At 43.9% G+C, this 13077-nt stretch overlaps 1 protein-coding gene across 4 annotated transcripts; it reads left to right on the top strand.

Moving 5' to 3' along the window:
• The first annotated feature begins 436 nt into the window (after positions 1–436).
• ercc4 (excision repair cross-complementation group 4) lies at positions 437–12969 on the top strand. Of its 4 annotated transcripts, none has more exons than XM_027006109.3 (13): positions 437–925; positions 6216–6307; positions 7485–8569; positions 8974–9154; positions 9268–9463; positions 9555–9762; positions 10078–10258; positions 10352–10474; positions 10592–10699; positions 10782–11355; positions 11456–11548; positions 11654–11766; positions 11873–12969. In XM_027006109.3, the coding sequence occupies exons 3-13, from the start codon at positions 8393–8395 to the stop codon at positions 12616–12618; spliced, it is 2700 nt and encodes an 899-aa protein (XP_026861910.2). In that variant the 5' UTR covers positions 437–925; positions 6216–6307; positions 7485–8392; the 3' UTR covers positions 12619–12969. The 4 variants fall into 4 exon arrangements, with proteins under 4 accessions (XP_026861910.2, XP_035389600.1, XP_035389599.1 ...); XM_035533707.2 differs by lacking the exon at positions 437–925 and adding an exon at positions 1579–2147; XM_035533706.2 differs by lacking the exon at positions 437–925 and adding an exon at positions 2403–3061.
• Positions 12970–13077: the final 108 nt, after the last annotated feature.

The raw sequence follows: 13077 nt of genomic DNA, 5'->3' as shown, positions 1-13077 counted from the left end.
AGAACTTTGTAGTCAGGGTCTAGTCAGAAAATGCCTCTGCCCATGGGGTAATATTTGTCTCTTTCTCCTACAGGGAATGCTAACCATGCACTGACATCTAATCTCTATATTCTTTGGTCTACGTCTCAACCCTGAAATCAGCTGATTAGTAGAACCTCTATGTTCATAAACAATCAGAGGTAGAATATAAGCCAATAACGACGGTTCCTTGGTTATTCAGCAGGAATGATTACATAGCAGTTATATCTTCCATCTTAAATTTTTGCTTAGCTTTTGAGTTTTGGTGGTGCATTGTGTATATACTGTAGGAATGATTTATCTGATGGCTAGGTTTTGACTAAGTTTATGACCCGTGTTCCACTGTTCTGTCGGTGAAGGTGCATTCACGTGACCTTCCTCTGGTGGCCTCTCCTGGGCAGGGCACTGCATGTGTGGGTGCAGCCTGCTCTGAGACAGAAGGGCATCTGACATTTAACAGGTTGCCATTCCTCACACAGCAGAATGAACTCCCACACTCAAAATTAGAGCTCCACTTCCAAAGCACTCATAGCAACCACCTGCCTCACAGCCAGAACTGGCTTTGTCTCTGTTGTTAATACTGAAGTGCATGACACAGCTTACCTCTCGTAGTACTACTAAAGAAAGCTTGGTTCCTCTCTTCAACTTGATGCAAGTTTCAGCCTCTCTCGACACTTTTTTTTTTTATTGCTAAACCTCCTCCTGTCTGCGAACATGTGGAGTCGTCAGAGTCTGGCCGGACTTTGACGGCCTGTGGGGCAAACGCCCCACCCGAGTGCTGCTGTGGTCGAGCTGTGCAGAAATGTGTGTTTCCTGAGTGCTGCGTAAAGGGATCTTCACCGAGATGTGAGGAAGATGGCACAGATGAAGAGGTGATGACACAGGCTGCCGGAATAGAACCCCTCAGGTGACTCACTGGACGAACGTCTACAGTGTTGGAGAGGGAGAAGGAATTCGGACGAAAAAAGCTGCTGCCATTTGTTAGCAACAAACCTGACACCTTAAGCAGACAGCAGAAACATAGTAAATCTCATTCATTGTTTTATTTTATAGTAATTCACCTATTTTAACTATCACTATCAGAGCCAATAAGGATCATTTCACAGCATGTAGTTTCTCATTCTGGACAACCTGGAGTTTCTTCAATTATGTTCATAATGGTGATATTTGGGGTGAAAATAAATGACTGAAATGGTTAATAATTTTATAACCTCTTCATGTTACACTTGTCAGTGACCCCATAGCTTTCATGGGTTCATCGTTTAAACTGCATGTCTTTTTTTAAAGGCCTGGATTGTGAGTTAAGAAATTATTGTTATGTAACTGGCAATCAGTTTGTGCCATTTCTTGGAGCAGTCTTCCCAAAATGCAGCGTACTCTACATTCTGAGGTAGTTACTGTTTCTGCATATTAAGCTTACATAAGCGAGTTCTGTTTCTCATTCATATTTCATTATCGCTCCCCAATGGGGTGTAGAGATCTCCCCTGTCTGGGTCACACTGAGCTCACTCAAAGTTTGTATTTTAATTGTATTTATTTATTTATTTATTATTCCTCCCTGACATACATACTAGATGTCATGTTTCCAATGTTTGTGTTCATTTAGCTTGGAGGGCTGTGATTGTTGGTGGTGACGCATTGCTTGGATGTCTACCGGCTACTCGATCACCATCGCTCCAGTTTACTTTATACCCTGTTGGATACAGTTTGGACTCAGTTCAGCCTCGTCAGTCTCTTTTCCGGAGTCATACCAGTACTGTCAAGAGACTTTACAGATCTGGACATGCGGTTGCACTGGGCAAGGAAAGGCGTAGGGGATGAGGGAAATAAGACGTGAAAGAAATGAATGGTTGGTTGTTTATAGTTATTCGATCTTTCAGTAGAGAGAGTTAATGGAAGATAAGACTGAAAGACTGATGTGGCCAGGCTGTTGCAGGTAGGAGGTGAGGGCAGCGGGAGTATTGATGGAGCTGGGCTTTTGTGCAGCTGGTCCTACACTGTTGGCATGCAGGCTGCAGCGTGAGAGCCAAGGACGGTGGAGCAGTGGGTACTCCAGCAAGATGTTACCACCTGCTGGCACCACCTCAAGGACACGGATGCCCCTACTCTGGGAGCGGGAAGCAGAAGAGGTATTGTCAGACATGGTAGAAGCATTTTCAGATTTACCATGCATGTGGCGTTAAGACGATGATCTAAATAATGCAGATTTCTCCCTAATTGCTTATAAGCCTAAATGTTTACTGTATGCTTGGTCATCCAATCCCTGAACTACAACAGCACTCTGGAGTACTTTCAGTTAGCAGAACTCCTTCGCTTATCTTAAAACAGATGCCTATTTCCATATTTGGACACAGTGAGAAGTCAGCCCCACCACTGTGCCCCTAAAGCCCATGAGCTTTAAATGCCTTCACTTGATTCCTCCGTGCCAGGGGCTCTGGGGTTTGGTGCTTGCCGTCCGCCGTGTGGTTCGGTACGTGGCCTGAGGCTTGACAGTCCAGGAACCATCCTTCCACAACAGATGCTGGAATGTATGAAACTGCTACAGGATTCCTTCCAGCCATATCCGCATCAAAGGACCTTTTGTTGAATATGAATGGCCTTATCGTCCGTTAGCATGGACTGTCACCTTTTCTTTTTTTTTGGAGGGGTTACCTTTTGACATGAGCTCTATTTTTTTGACAACAGCCTCCAAGCTGCGCCTGATCATGAGGCGAGCGCTCCCTTCTTGCATTATTCATCATGCGTTGGTTTCCAGCTCGGGACGAGGGGTTTGTTTTGCTCCTGACCCCCTCCTCGCCCGAGCAACCTCTCCCCTGTACCCGCTTTCCTTCCGCGCTGAATTTTCCGGTTGTTTTTTTTTTTTAAAAATCACCCGTTCAGTGTTACCGCGGTTTTGCTAAATTGGATGTGACAGCCCAAGACTTGTTCGCGGCTCGTCTGAAAACGCTGCTTTGGGGTGATATCGAGGGTTTTCCTCAACCAGCTCCCTTTCATGCAGGGGCTCACAGATGGTCACACTCAATATACAAGGAACGAGAAGAAAGTAGGTTTCGTCGTATTAGTGTTCCGCCATGCTTAATGCAGGCTAAATGAATGGCATTAACAAATTTTGTTGCATTATATTATTCAGTGATTTTTGAAGCCCTTACATTCGAGCAGACTGAGCATAGTGCTTTTTATTATGAGCAAAACAGCTAGTCGTTTCCAGATAAACTAACTGTAGGTGCTTTTCTGTTTCATTCATATTTAATACACAGTGAAAAAATACACTGAGTAGATATCTAATGGAGGTCCACGACCCACAGAGCAATGCATTTGAAAGTTCTGATCCAAACCCCAAACCCGCCATCTGCCTTTCCTTTGTCCAGGTCTGAGACATGCCCTATTTAGGAAGGTTACGGCTGCACTGTTATAACATAACATTTCAATTCAGTGCTAACCAATCTCACAGTTCGCAAGTAAGGATCAATATAAATGTGGAGTTTATCTTGGGTGTATATTTTTTACTCGTGCACATTGTTCCATGTTGGTTGTCTCTTTATATTTGCCTAACAGCATTTTTACAGCCTCCTGCAGTAGTTGCTGAATCATCTGTCTATGGTCTCAATCATTCTATCAACATCTAGTAGTTTTCTTCTTTACATTCTCATAACAATCTAATGCAATCACGTTTTTGCCTAACACTGCGTTTTCTTGTGTGGTTTTGCTTACTGGAGTGTTTATTTGAACATGTGTACTGTAAGCGAGTTGTAGTGTGGCCTAGCGTAGGTGTTTCTGTAATTATGAAAACTACATCATTAGCGACTGTATTTCTGGGGCATTTAGTCATTATAGCTTCCTGCAAATAGATGAGTGGGTTAAACTGAATGCATTAAACTCCAGGACATAAAAACCGTACACACAGAGTTTGTGCTCTGCTTCCCTCTAGAGTACATTTTGTGGTAATGCAATTTACATTGAGCCATAGAAAAAATATGATTTTCCTCTTTCGATGAATTAAACATGAATTCAATTAATGGCCTAAAAATTAAACTGTGTATGATATATGTATGAAACACATAGGAATACAGTAAAGGAAGAGTTTATGTAATAGCTGTAAGTATTACATACTATTAGGTATTGTTTGAACACATTTATATATACTGTTGCCTGGATATTTTTGGGTGGTGGACCACTCCCAGTGGTGACATTGATGCAAAAACTCCAGCAATAACACTCTGGCTGATACACATGTACCCACCCAACACCCACTGCTGTCCCATTAACATGTCAATGTCACAGCTGCAGTGTGTGTGTGTGTCATATACATGCGCACACACACACAGGTTTTACCTCCTAGAACTTCAGAAGCACTTTGCTTGCACTTCTGTATGAAGTGTCCTGTTTCTCTGGAAATCTTCTATACTTCCCTGCAGTTGTGACTAGTTCTATAACATAAAATGTGTGTGTGTGTGTGTGTGTGTGTATGTATATATATATATGTATGTATATATATATATATATATATATATATATATATATATATATAAATTCCTCTCTATCACACTTCCAGTGTGGGTGGTCATATCTTCAGGCCTTCTACCAGAGGCCTGGGAGTTTGAGAGTGTTTGAGAGCTCCAAGTGTCACTGCTAGGACAACCTTGGTGTTAGCCCTCCACATTCTCTCTCTCTCTCTCTCTCTCTCTCTCTCTCTCTCTCTCTCTCTCTCTCTCTCTCTCTCTCTCCTTTCTTCTTTCAATCTCTGGTATTTTTCTAACTTTTCATAAGATAGCATTGAAGTTTGGAACTTTTCATCAGTTGGGACTGCCACCTCTATTACCACTGCTGTTTTCGGCATCTTTTCTACTTTCTTCTCAGCCCTGTCTGTTATCTGTTGCTGGAACATTCCCTAGAGGAGTTTCTCCTGCCATGGCACCTCCTCTGCTTCCATGGTGACTATGTCCCTATTCTGTCTGAGGCTCTCCTTCTTCAGCTCATCACTGTGGGCCATTGCCTGGATGTATTCATGAATGTTGTGTGTCACCCTAGTCAGTGGATCTTACTACTTTGCAGTCCCATTCCTCCTCTTCTTCTCGCTGACGTACAGCCTTTGAATGCTGGATCGTGGGTACTGGGCCTTGAGTATGTATTGTGAGGAGTTTTCTGGTCTCGACATTGGCAGCTTCTAGCTCTTCTCTTGGTGAGCTTGATGTGCCTGCTGGGTACCTGATGACTGGCAGGGCATAGATATTTAAGGCTTTGATCTTATTATTCCCATCCACCTGGCTCTTGCCTTACTTTCTGGAGGTGCTGGAAGGTTACTGTCCTTTTCATTTCTACCTCATGGTTCCCGTGAGATTGCAGAACCTCCAGGTATTTGTATCTGTCTTCCAGGTCTGTTATATAGCCTTGTGGAAGTCCAGTTTCCTCTGTCCTGCTCATTGTTCCTCTTTTTTTACCATCAGTCAGTCTCAGTTCTCCAGCCTGAATACCATTCTTGTGTCCTTGTTATGGAAACTCGGGTGGTAAGTTTATGTGCCTTTGGAATAGTTTGATTTTATCCACGTACAGCAGGTGGCAGATGGTAATTCCACTCCTGAGTCTGTACCCATACCCACTCTTATTCCTGATCTGGCTGAAGGAATTCAGGCCAATGCAGAACAGCTTGTTCTTGGTATATGCCACACTTTATAGTCACCTGGGTGGCTGGCTTCTGGTGTTGTCATCCAGTGTTCCAATGAGTTTTGTATGAAGGCCAACAGGTTATATTTAGATTAAACCATATAACAAAATTAATCAGTTTTCAAAAAAATATATTGGGGGGGAGGTATATTCAATTTAAAAATCCATTTAAAATTCTAAATGATTTGCATGGCTTTTTTATGTTCTGAGTAATCTTTATTTGACAAACTCACCTTTAATGACTGTTGCCAAATGTTTAATTTTGGTCTCATCTGACCACGGCACCTGCTCTAAGTCAGAGAGCCAACAGTATCTGGCAAACTCTTGATGCTTTGATTTATTGCTCTGCAACAGTAGGAGATTTTTTCTGGCAATCCTTTAATATGTCTAGTAACCATTTAATGGTTTATATAAAAGTGGTATTAAGACAGGATAATTCCAACATTTGACCTATCCTTATACTTCTGTAAATATAAACTTCATATGTAAATTTCATATCTTGCTGTTTTTCTCACCATCTATCTCTTGGTTTTTAGGGAAATGATAAGCGTGCATCCATTCCTCCTGTGGTGGTGAGGGAAACCCAATAGGAGCTGCATAGGGATGGGACTGCAAGGCTTCCCTGGAGGTTAGGGAATCATAGTAGAGGCCTCCTACTGACGCACGCTAATCCCAGGCAACATCTCTCCTAAACCTAGACAAACTACCCCAGGACCTGTGGTGCAAGCTAGTCTTAAAAGTGACATGTTGGAGACCTAAATCGATGGAACACGAGAAGTCGTCTACTGTGGATGTCCGACAGCAAGGGAATGGAGACTCTCCGCCTGTTAATAACTCGATGCGACAAAGATAATACAACTAACCTAAAAATGGACAAAATGTATATGCAGATGTTATGTAAATGCAGATCTTTACTGAAGGGTCATGGGGGGGGGGGGGGGGTTAACGGACTTTTGAAGGGACTTTTACTGCGGTTCCATGTTCCTCTTTTCTTTATGCCTTATTAACTATCCCCCCATTGTATGTTCCTGTCTGCACATTTTCAGCTATCACTTCCTGTTTCACTTTGCATACCGTCCAGTTCTTGTAGAATCATGTGGCTTTTGACTTTTTGAAATTCACTTCCTATGGGGAAGGACTCCTCTCCTTTTCTCTCTCTGTCTCTTCCTCCAGAATGTGGGAGCCATAAAACTCACTGTAAAGGCAAAAGCTTTTCAAGTGCTGTTTCATCTTTTTAATACCGTTTAAGACAAAAGTACGTTTTTGATAAGCATACAGGTTTTACTTCATTGGTTGTTTGATTGATTGTATTTAAAGGAATTATGTGGGGTATCATTTTTCTATATGTTTCATTTTAAACATCAGTACTTATCTTCATGTTTTTGAACATTTATTAAAATATCGTTCATTGTCTGTTGCCTCTAATTATGCGTTTTCTTCACGTTGACAGAGGGGAAGCAGTAAATCTGGCTCGTCCTGAACAAAATTCCACAAATATCAGTGTATCTTTCAGATATGGTGGTTGCTTGGGATTAGCCACAATTATATTGTACTTGATTACTTAATTAACAAAAATATCCTTTGCGTTAATTTAACTTAATGTTCTCCTTTTTGTTTTTGCTTGAATACAACACTACTTCTCAAACTTGTAAAAATTCATACTATTATATAACAACCTCTCACAAAAGCTGTGAAATTGCCCGAGTCACAGTTAGTTTGGAACATTGCTCTGTGTGAATGGTCAAGAGGATAGAAAATAACATAGCTCAGTACTACACACTAATTTTTTTTATTTTCCCCCACAGCTAATGCCCACTAAACACAGAATCCCCGTGGGAGCAGAGCTGCATGCCGTAAACGGATCCGGAATTAGAGAACCGAGATACTGGAACAAGCACCAAAGCGTGAATTGTGAATATGGTGAATTGTGTGATTCTGATGTATCGTTTGCTTTCCTCCGGCTTTTCATTTCTTTGCTTGCTGTGTTCATTCACTGTAGAACCAGGCTGACAGAATCAAGCCTCTCCACCTCCATGCTCAAATGTTTACTGTTCAGAGCGGCGCCCTGCACTGCAAAACAACGCGCGGAGTGGCTATTCACAATTTTAAAATACAACCCCACACAATTCGAAACACAACATGCAAACATTGGCTTCTTGCTCTCACTAGAATCTATTTTCCAATAAAATGTTAACGCCCTCCAAAAAAATAAGTTTGTAAAATCTGCCCGATTCCTCAAACCATTAAAATCACAAAATTGGACTGCACATTCCAGAGTCGAAGTAATTTAAAGAGCTGCACACTCGCGTTTGGACACCTGTCAAAACGTTACACGGCAATAGGCAAGCGTGCATTATTTTCAGCGATGAGCTGTGTGGAGAGTAAGTGGTTAATAGGAGGAGGACATGCGTTGCAGCATCCAATGCAGCAGGGGGCGCTAATACGCAGCGGTGGAGCTGTTCGGTCTGTCGTGTGTAATGAGTGGTTGTGTTTGTATCGTTGGGAAAGCTAGTGTAATCACTAACTGTGTACGCATATTTGTAGACATACTAGTGCACTTGGCTATTTAGCTAAAGAGTAAACATCTCCAGCCCACGTCGTTAAAACACAACGCTTGTGTTGATATGAGCCGTGGCCTTTAGTTAGCTAGCTAGCCTAGCCAGATTTTTTTTTGGCCCTGCAGTTTTTGCTGATAACCTACAACGTGAAGGACATGGCGAGCCCATTGCTTGAGTTCGAAACAGAGATGTTTCTGAGTCTCTTCAGTACTGATGGCTTGCTTGTCACATCGGAGGGACTTGGTATCGACCGCATTCTCTTACACTTTATGAAGCTCTACTCAGAGGAAGGTAGTCTGGTACTGCTGCTGAACACAACTACCCCAGAACAGGTAGGCTAGCTCACATAACCAAGAGACCTGCATTAGATAAGCGCCATTTGACTACATTTATCTTGCATTTATGCGTTTGTCAGACGCTGTAAACCAGAGCGATTTACAACTTCCGTTATGTTGTAGAGATAGGCAACTGCAATGTTAAGAGTCTTGCCCAAGGACTCTTGTAGGGTGGTTGGGATTGAGCTCCCGTCTGCACTATGCCATCATGCAAAGCAATTACTAGTGCCTGTGATTTAAAATAAATAAATAAATAAATTGCACAATATTTTTTGGCAACGTGAGTTTTCTTTCGGTAATGTTAACTAAGATATAGCTTCATGATTCAAAGCAATGTAGTTTAGTAATGAGTTGTAATGTATGTTTTGATGTGAGTTTGCTAAGGGTTGTTAATTTTGCAGGAGTACTTCACAGAGAGGTTGAGAGCTGAAGGTGTAAGCCACCTTCCCCAGACCATAAACAGTGATGTACAAAACAGTGAGCGCTACGAAGTATACACGCAAGGAGGAGTCCTGTTTGTGACCAGCCGAATCCTGGTGGTTGACTTCCTGACTGACAGAATTCCTGCTCACCTAATTTCAGGTAATCCACACATATTTATAGTATTTTGTAGTGATCATTGCTTCAAATAACAACGTGTTCTATGATTTGAAGCCTGAGAGAGTCTGTACTGTTATGGGAACGGCTTCTTATAGGCATCCTAGTCTACCGCGCCCATAAGATTATTGAGTCCTGCCAAGAGGCCTTCATTTTGAGACTGTACCGCCAAAAGAACAAGACTGGATTCATCAAAGCCTTCACAGATAAAGCCACCGCTTTCTCAACTGGCTTTTGTCAGGTTGAGCGAGTTATGAGGAACCTTTTTGTAAAGAAGCTCTTTCTCTGGCCCAGGTATGAACAGCTGTGCACTACAGAGCATTGTTTTGTCTGTCTTTTCGGTGTTCTCTTTCGGTCAATATTGTTTCTGTTGGGTGACTCTCAGGTTCCAAGCCTCAGTGAACACTGTACTGGACAGGCATAAGCCGGACGTGGTTGAGCTGCATGTGCCCTTGACCCCAGCCATGAGGGCCATCCAGAGCTCCATTCTGGACATCATGAACGCCTGCCTGAAGGAGCTCAAACGCTATAACCCAACTCTGGAGGCTGAGGACCTATCCCTGGAGAATACACTTGGAAATGCCTTTGAGAAAGTGAGCAAATTCTCCATATACATAGTGGCAGAGACTGTGTAATATAGAAAGAGAGAAAATATGCAAGTAATTGTGATCAGTTTGCTACAACAGATTCCGCCCTTTGAGGAAGTATGCTATCAGAGTAATTCTTCGAGCTCCAAGATTAGTGACGCCTCTTGTATGGTGTAGTAGTCATGTTCAGTGCATTCAGTATGTTGCACATTGCACCTGCATTGTGGGGTTGGTTGCCTTTTAAAACGGGCTCCACTAGTTCATTGAGGAAATGAGGGCAGGGGTCACTGGAATGTTCTGCTGTGATGTTTGTGTTTGTAGACCATTCGGCATTACCTCGATCCCCTGTGGCATCAGCTGGGAGCCAAGACCAAATCCCTAGTGCAGGACCTGAAGATCTTACGCACTCTGCTACTCTACCTCACTCAGTATGACTGCGTCACTTTCCTCAATTTGCTGGAGTCTCTGCGCTCCAGCCAGAAGAACTTTGGCAGCAATTCAGGTACAGCTGACCATGAAGTCGTAGTGCAGCTTAATATTTGTTTGGGCACCGGCGGAGTGCTAGATGATTCAAAAGCTTCTGATCCCCCTACAGGATGGCTGTTCCTGGACTCCAGCACGTCTATGTTTGTGAACGCCCGTAGTCGTGTTTATCACATTCCCGAGTTGAAAAAGAAGCTCAAAGTTGGTGAAGCAGACCAAAAACCAAGCCCCACGGGTGTGCCATTCCCACCTGTTTCAAAGCTAGGAATTCAGAACCAACTGTAGTGTTGGACAGCTTACTGATTTAAGAACATTTATTTGATATGAAAAGTAACATTGTGTGTGTTTGTAGCCCCTCTGAAAAGACAGCTTGTGCTAGAAAAAAATCCGAAGTGGGAGGCTCTGTCAGAAGTCCTGCAGGAGATTGAGAAGGATAATAGCAGCTGTGAGCATGAACCAGGTAAAGCCTTTACAAACGTGACTTGCTGAACATTTCGCTGGTTTCTTGTTTGCTTGGAGACTTCTGTGTCTGTGTGATTCAGGCCGTGTGTTGATATGTGCCAGCGACGACAGGACGTGTGCTCAGCTAAAGGAGTACATCCAGAGAGGTGCAGACTCACTGCTCAACCGACTTTACTCACGCACTATTGGGAAAGACGAGTTCACACCAGCCCCCGAGAAGGCCAAACAGGGTAACGGCCGGCCTGGAAAAGGCTTGGGAAAGGCCAACAAAGGCAAGAAGTCTAAACCTAAAAATTCCAAGGCCAGCACGAAGACCCTGCGAGCTTCACTGACCCTCACTCAAATGGTGGGGCAAGAGAAGGAGGCAGAGGTGGAGCAGATTGGCAGCAGTGAGGATGAAGGAGAGCAGGATGGAGAGGTGGTGGTGGAGGAGGAAAACGACATTCTCTTAAACCTTTCCTCAGATTCCTACTATGGTATTCTCAAAGAGCCACTGATTGTTATCCACCCACTGAAAGGATGCATGGATCCGTACAGTCTAACCCGAGTGTTGCAAGAAGTGGAGCCTGTGTTCGTGGTGCTTTATGATGCTGAGCTCAGCTTCGTGCGTCAGCTGGAGGTGTACAAAGCCAGCAGGCCAGGCAAACCTCTCAGGTGCTAAATTGCTGTACACTGTCTGGATTCCGTTTACATTTAAGCAAAACTTGTTTTCTCATTCTTTTCAGTTTATTGATTGATGCACTGTCCCTCACAGGGTGTATTTCCTTATTTACGGAGGCTCGACAGAAGAACAGAGGTATCTTACTGCTCTGTGTAAAGAGAAACAAGCCTTTGAACATTTGATAAGGTCTGTTGTTCCACTCTCTAAATGACTTCTGAGAAAAAGATGACCCATTGTTGTCGGTGGCTTCATTTAAATTCCTCCTCTATCTGGGCTGTATTTCGTGTATAGAGAAAAGGCCACCATGGTTGTTCCAGAAGAGAGGGAGGGTCGGGAGGACACAAACCTGGACCTGGTCCGCAGTCAGGAGGCCGCACTTGAGGCCAACAACACCCGCAAAGCAGGCAACCTCCTGGAGCTCTGCTCACTTTGTCACTGTTTTTGTTGGCCAAACACATGCATTTGGTGTATATAATTTATTTTTGCGGTTATTGTTCGTTTCCTTTCCAGGTGGGCAGGAGGGGGTAAAGAAGGTGTCTCGTGTCATCGTAGACATGAGGGAGTTCCGAAGCGAGCTTCCTTCTCTGCTGCACCGGCGAGGGCTTGACGTTGAGCCAGTCACTCTGGAGGTGGGCGACTACATCCTGACCCCCGAGATCTGCGTGGAGCGCAAGAGCGTGAGCGACCTGATCGGCTCGTTGCAGAGCGGCCGCCTCTACTCCCAGTGCCTCTCCATGAGCCGCTTCTACCGCCGGCCCGTGCTCCTCATCGAGTTTGACCCCGCCAAGCCGTTCTCGCTCGTGGGCCGCACCGACCTGCGCCAGGAGATCTCCGCCACCGACGTCACATCCAAGCTGACCCTCCTCACCCTCCACTTCCCACGCCTTCGGCTGCTCTGGTGCCCCTCTCCTCACGCCACCGCTGAGCTCTTCCAGGGGCTCAAGCGTGACCGTCCGGAGCCCGACGCCGCTGCGGCGCAGGCCGTCACGGCGGAGTCGGAGACGGTTGGGGAATCTGCAGACCTGTACAACCCCGGGCCCTATGACCTCCTCCTCCGCATGCCTGGAGTCAACGTCAAAAACTTCCGGTGCCTCCTCAAGCATGCGACCAGCCTGGCTGAGCTGGTTACTCTGAGCCAAGAAAAGCTTAGCGAGATTCTTGGCAGTACAAGTAATGCCCGGCAACTTTATGAATTCCTACACAATACTAGAGATCTAAACTCTGTGCAGAAGAACAAACAGACTTTAAAAAGTTAGCAGGTAAACAAGCCTGATGTCTAATGTCAGGTTTGTCTTAATGCCTGGGAATTAAATGACGGACAAATTAATTGCATTTTTATACATGTGTAATGTAATAATGTACAGTGCGTTTATTTTGTATTGTTTCTGTACAGCTGTGTTTTTAAAGGATTCTGTCATGAAATTCTTTGATAAAAATGTTTGCCCTACAGTGAAATATTTTTAAATGCATCATCACAGGTTAAGTGTAACAGTAACTAATGTGGCATAATAATTTTTAATATATGGGATGTAGAATTGCGCTTAATGGCAGTAGATGAAATTATTTCTAAACCAAAAATAAAAAGTGATTAAAAGCATTACGGTAAACACGAGTTTTGTCTTTTATCGTGTATGGCTACGCCTCGTCAGGATGTGACTCCGTGCTGGCGTTTTCCTCTTTAGCGTTACTGCGCCCCCTACAGATCTAAGAGCGAC

This window comes from Electrophorus electricus, chromosome 15 (genome assembly GCF_041902795.1).
Source record: "Electrophorus electricus isolate QZ-2024a chromosome 15, ASM4190279v1, whole genome shotgun sequence".
Classification (NCBI taxonomy): Eukaryota; Metazoa; Chordata; class Actinopteri; order Gymnotiformes; family Gymnotidae; genus Electrophorus; species Electrophorus electricus.
This window is presented reverse-complemented; position numbering and strand designations above follow the sequence as displayed.

Coding starts and splice junctions, on each gene's coding strand:
- ercc4 (XM_027006109.3), top strand. CDS start 8,393: ATGGCGAGCCCATTGCTTGAGTTCGAAACAGAGATGTTTCTGAGTCTC. Junction 8,570..8,973: donor ACACAACTACCCCAGAACAG/GTAGGCTAGCTC, acceptor TTAATTTTGCAG/GAGTACTTCACAGAGAGGTT. Junction 11,356..11,455: donor AGGCCAGGCAAACCTCTCAG/GTGCTAAATTGC, acceptor TGTCCCTCACAG/GGTGTATTTCCTTATTTACG.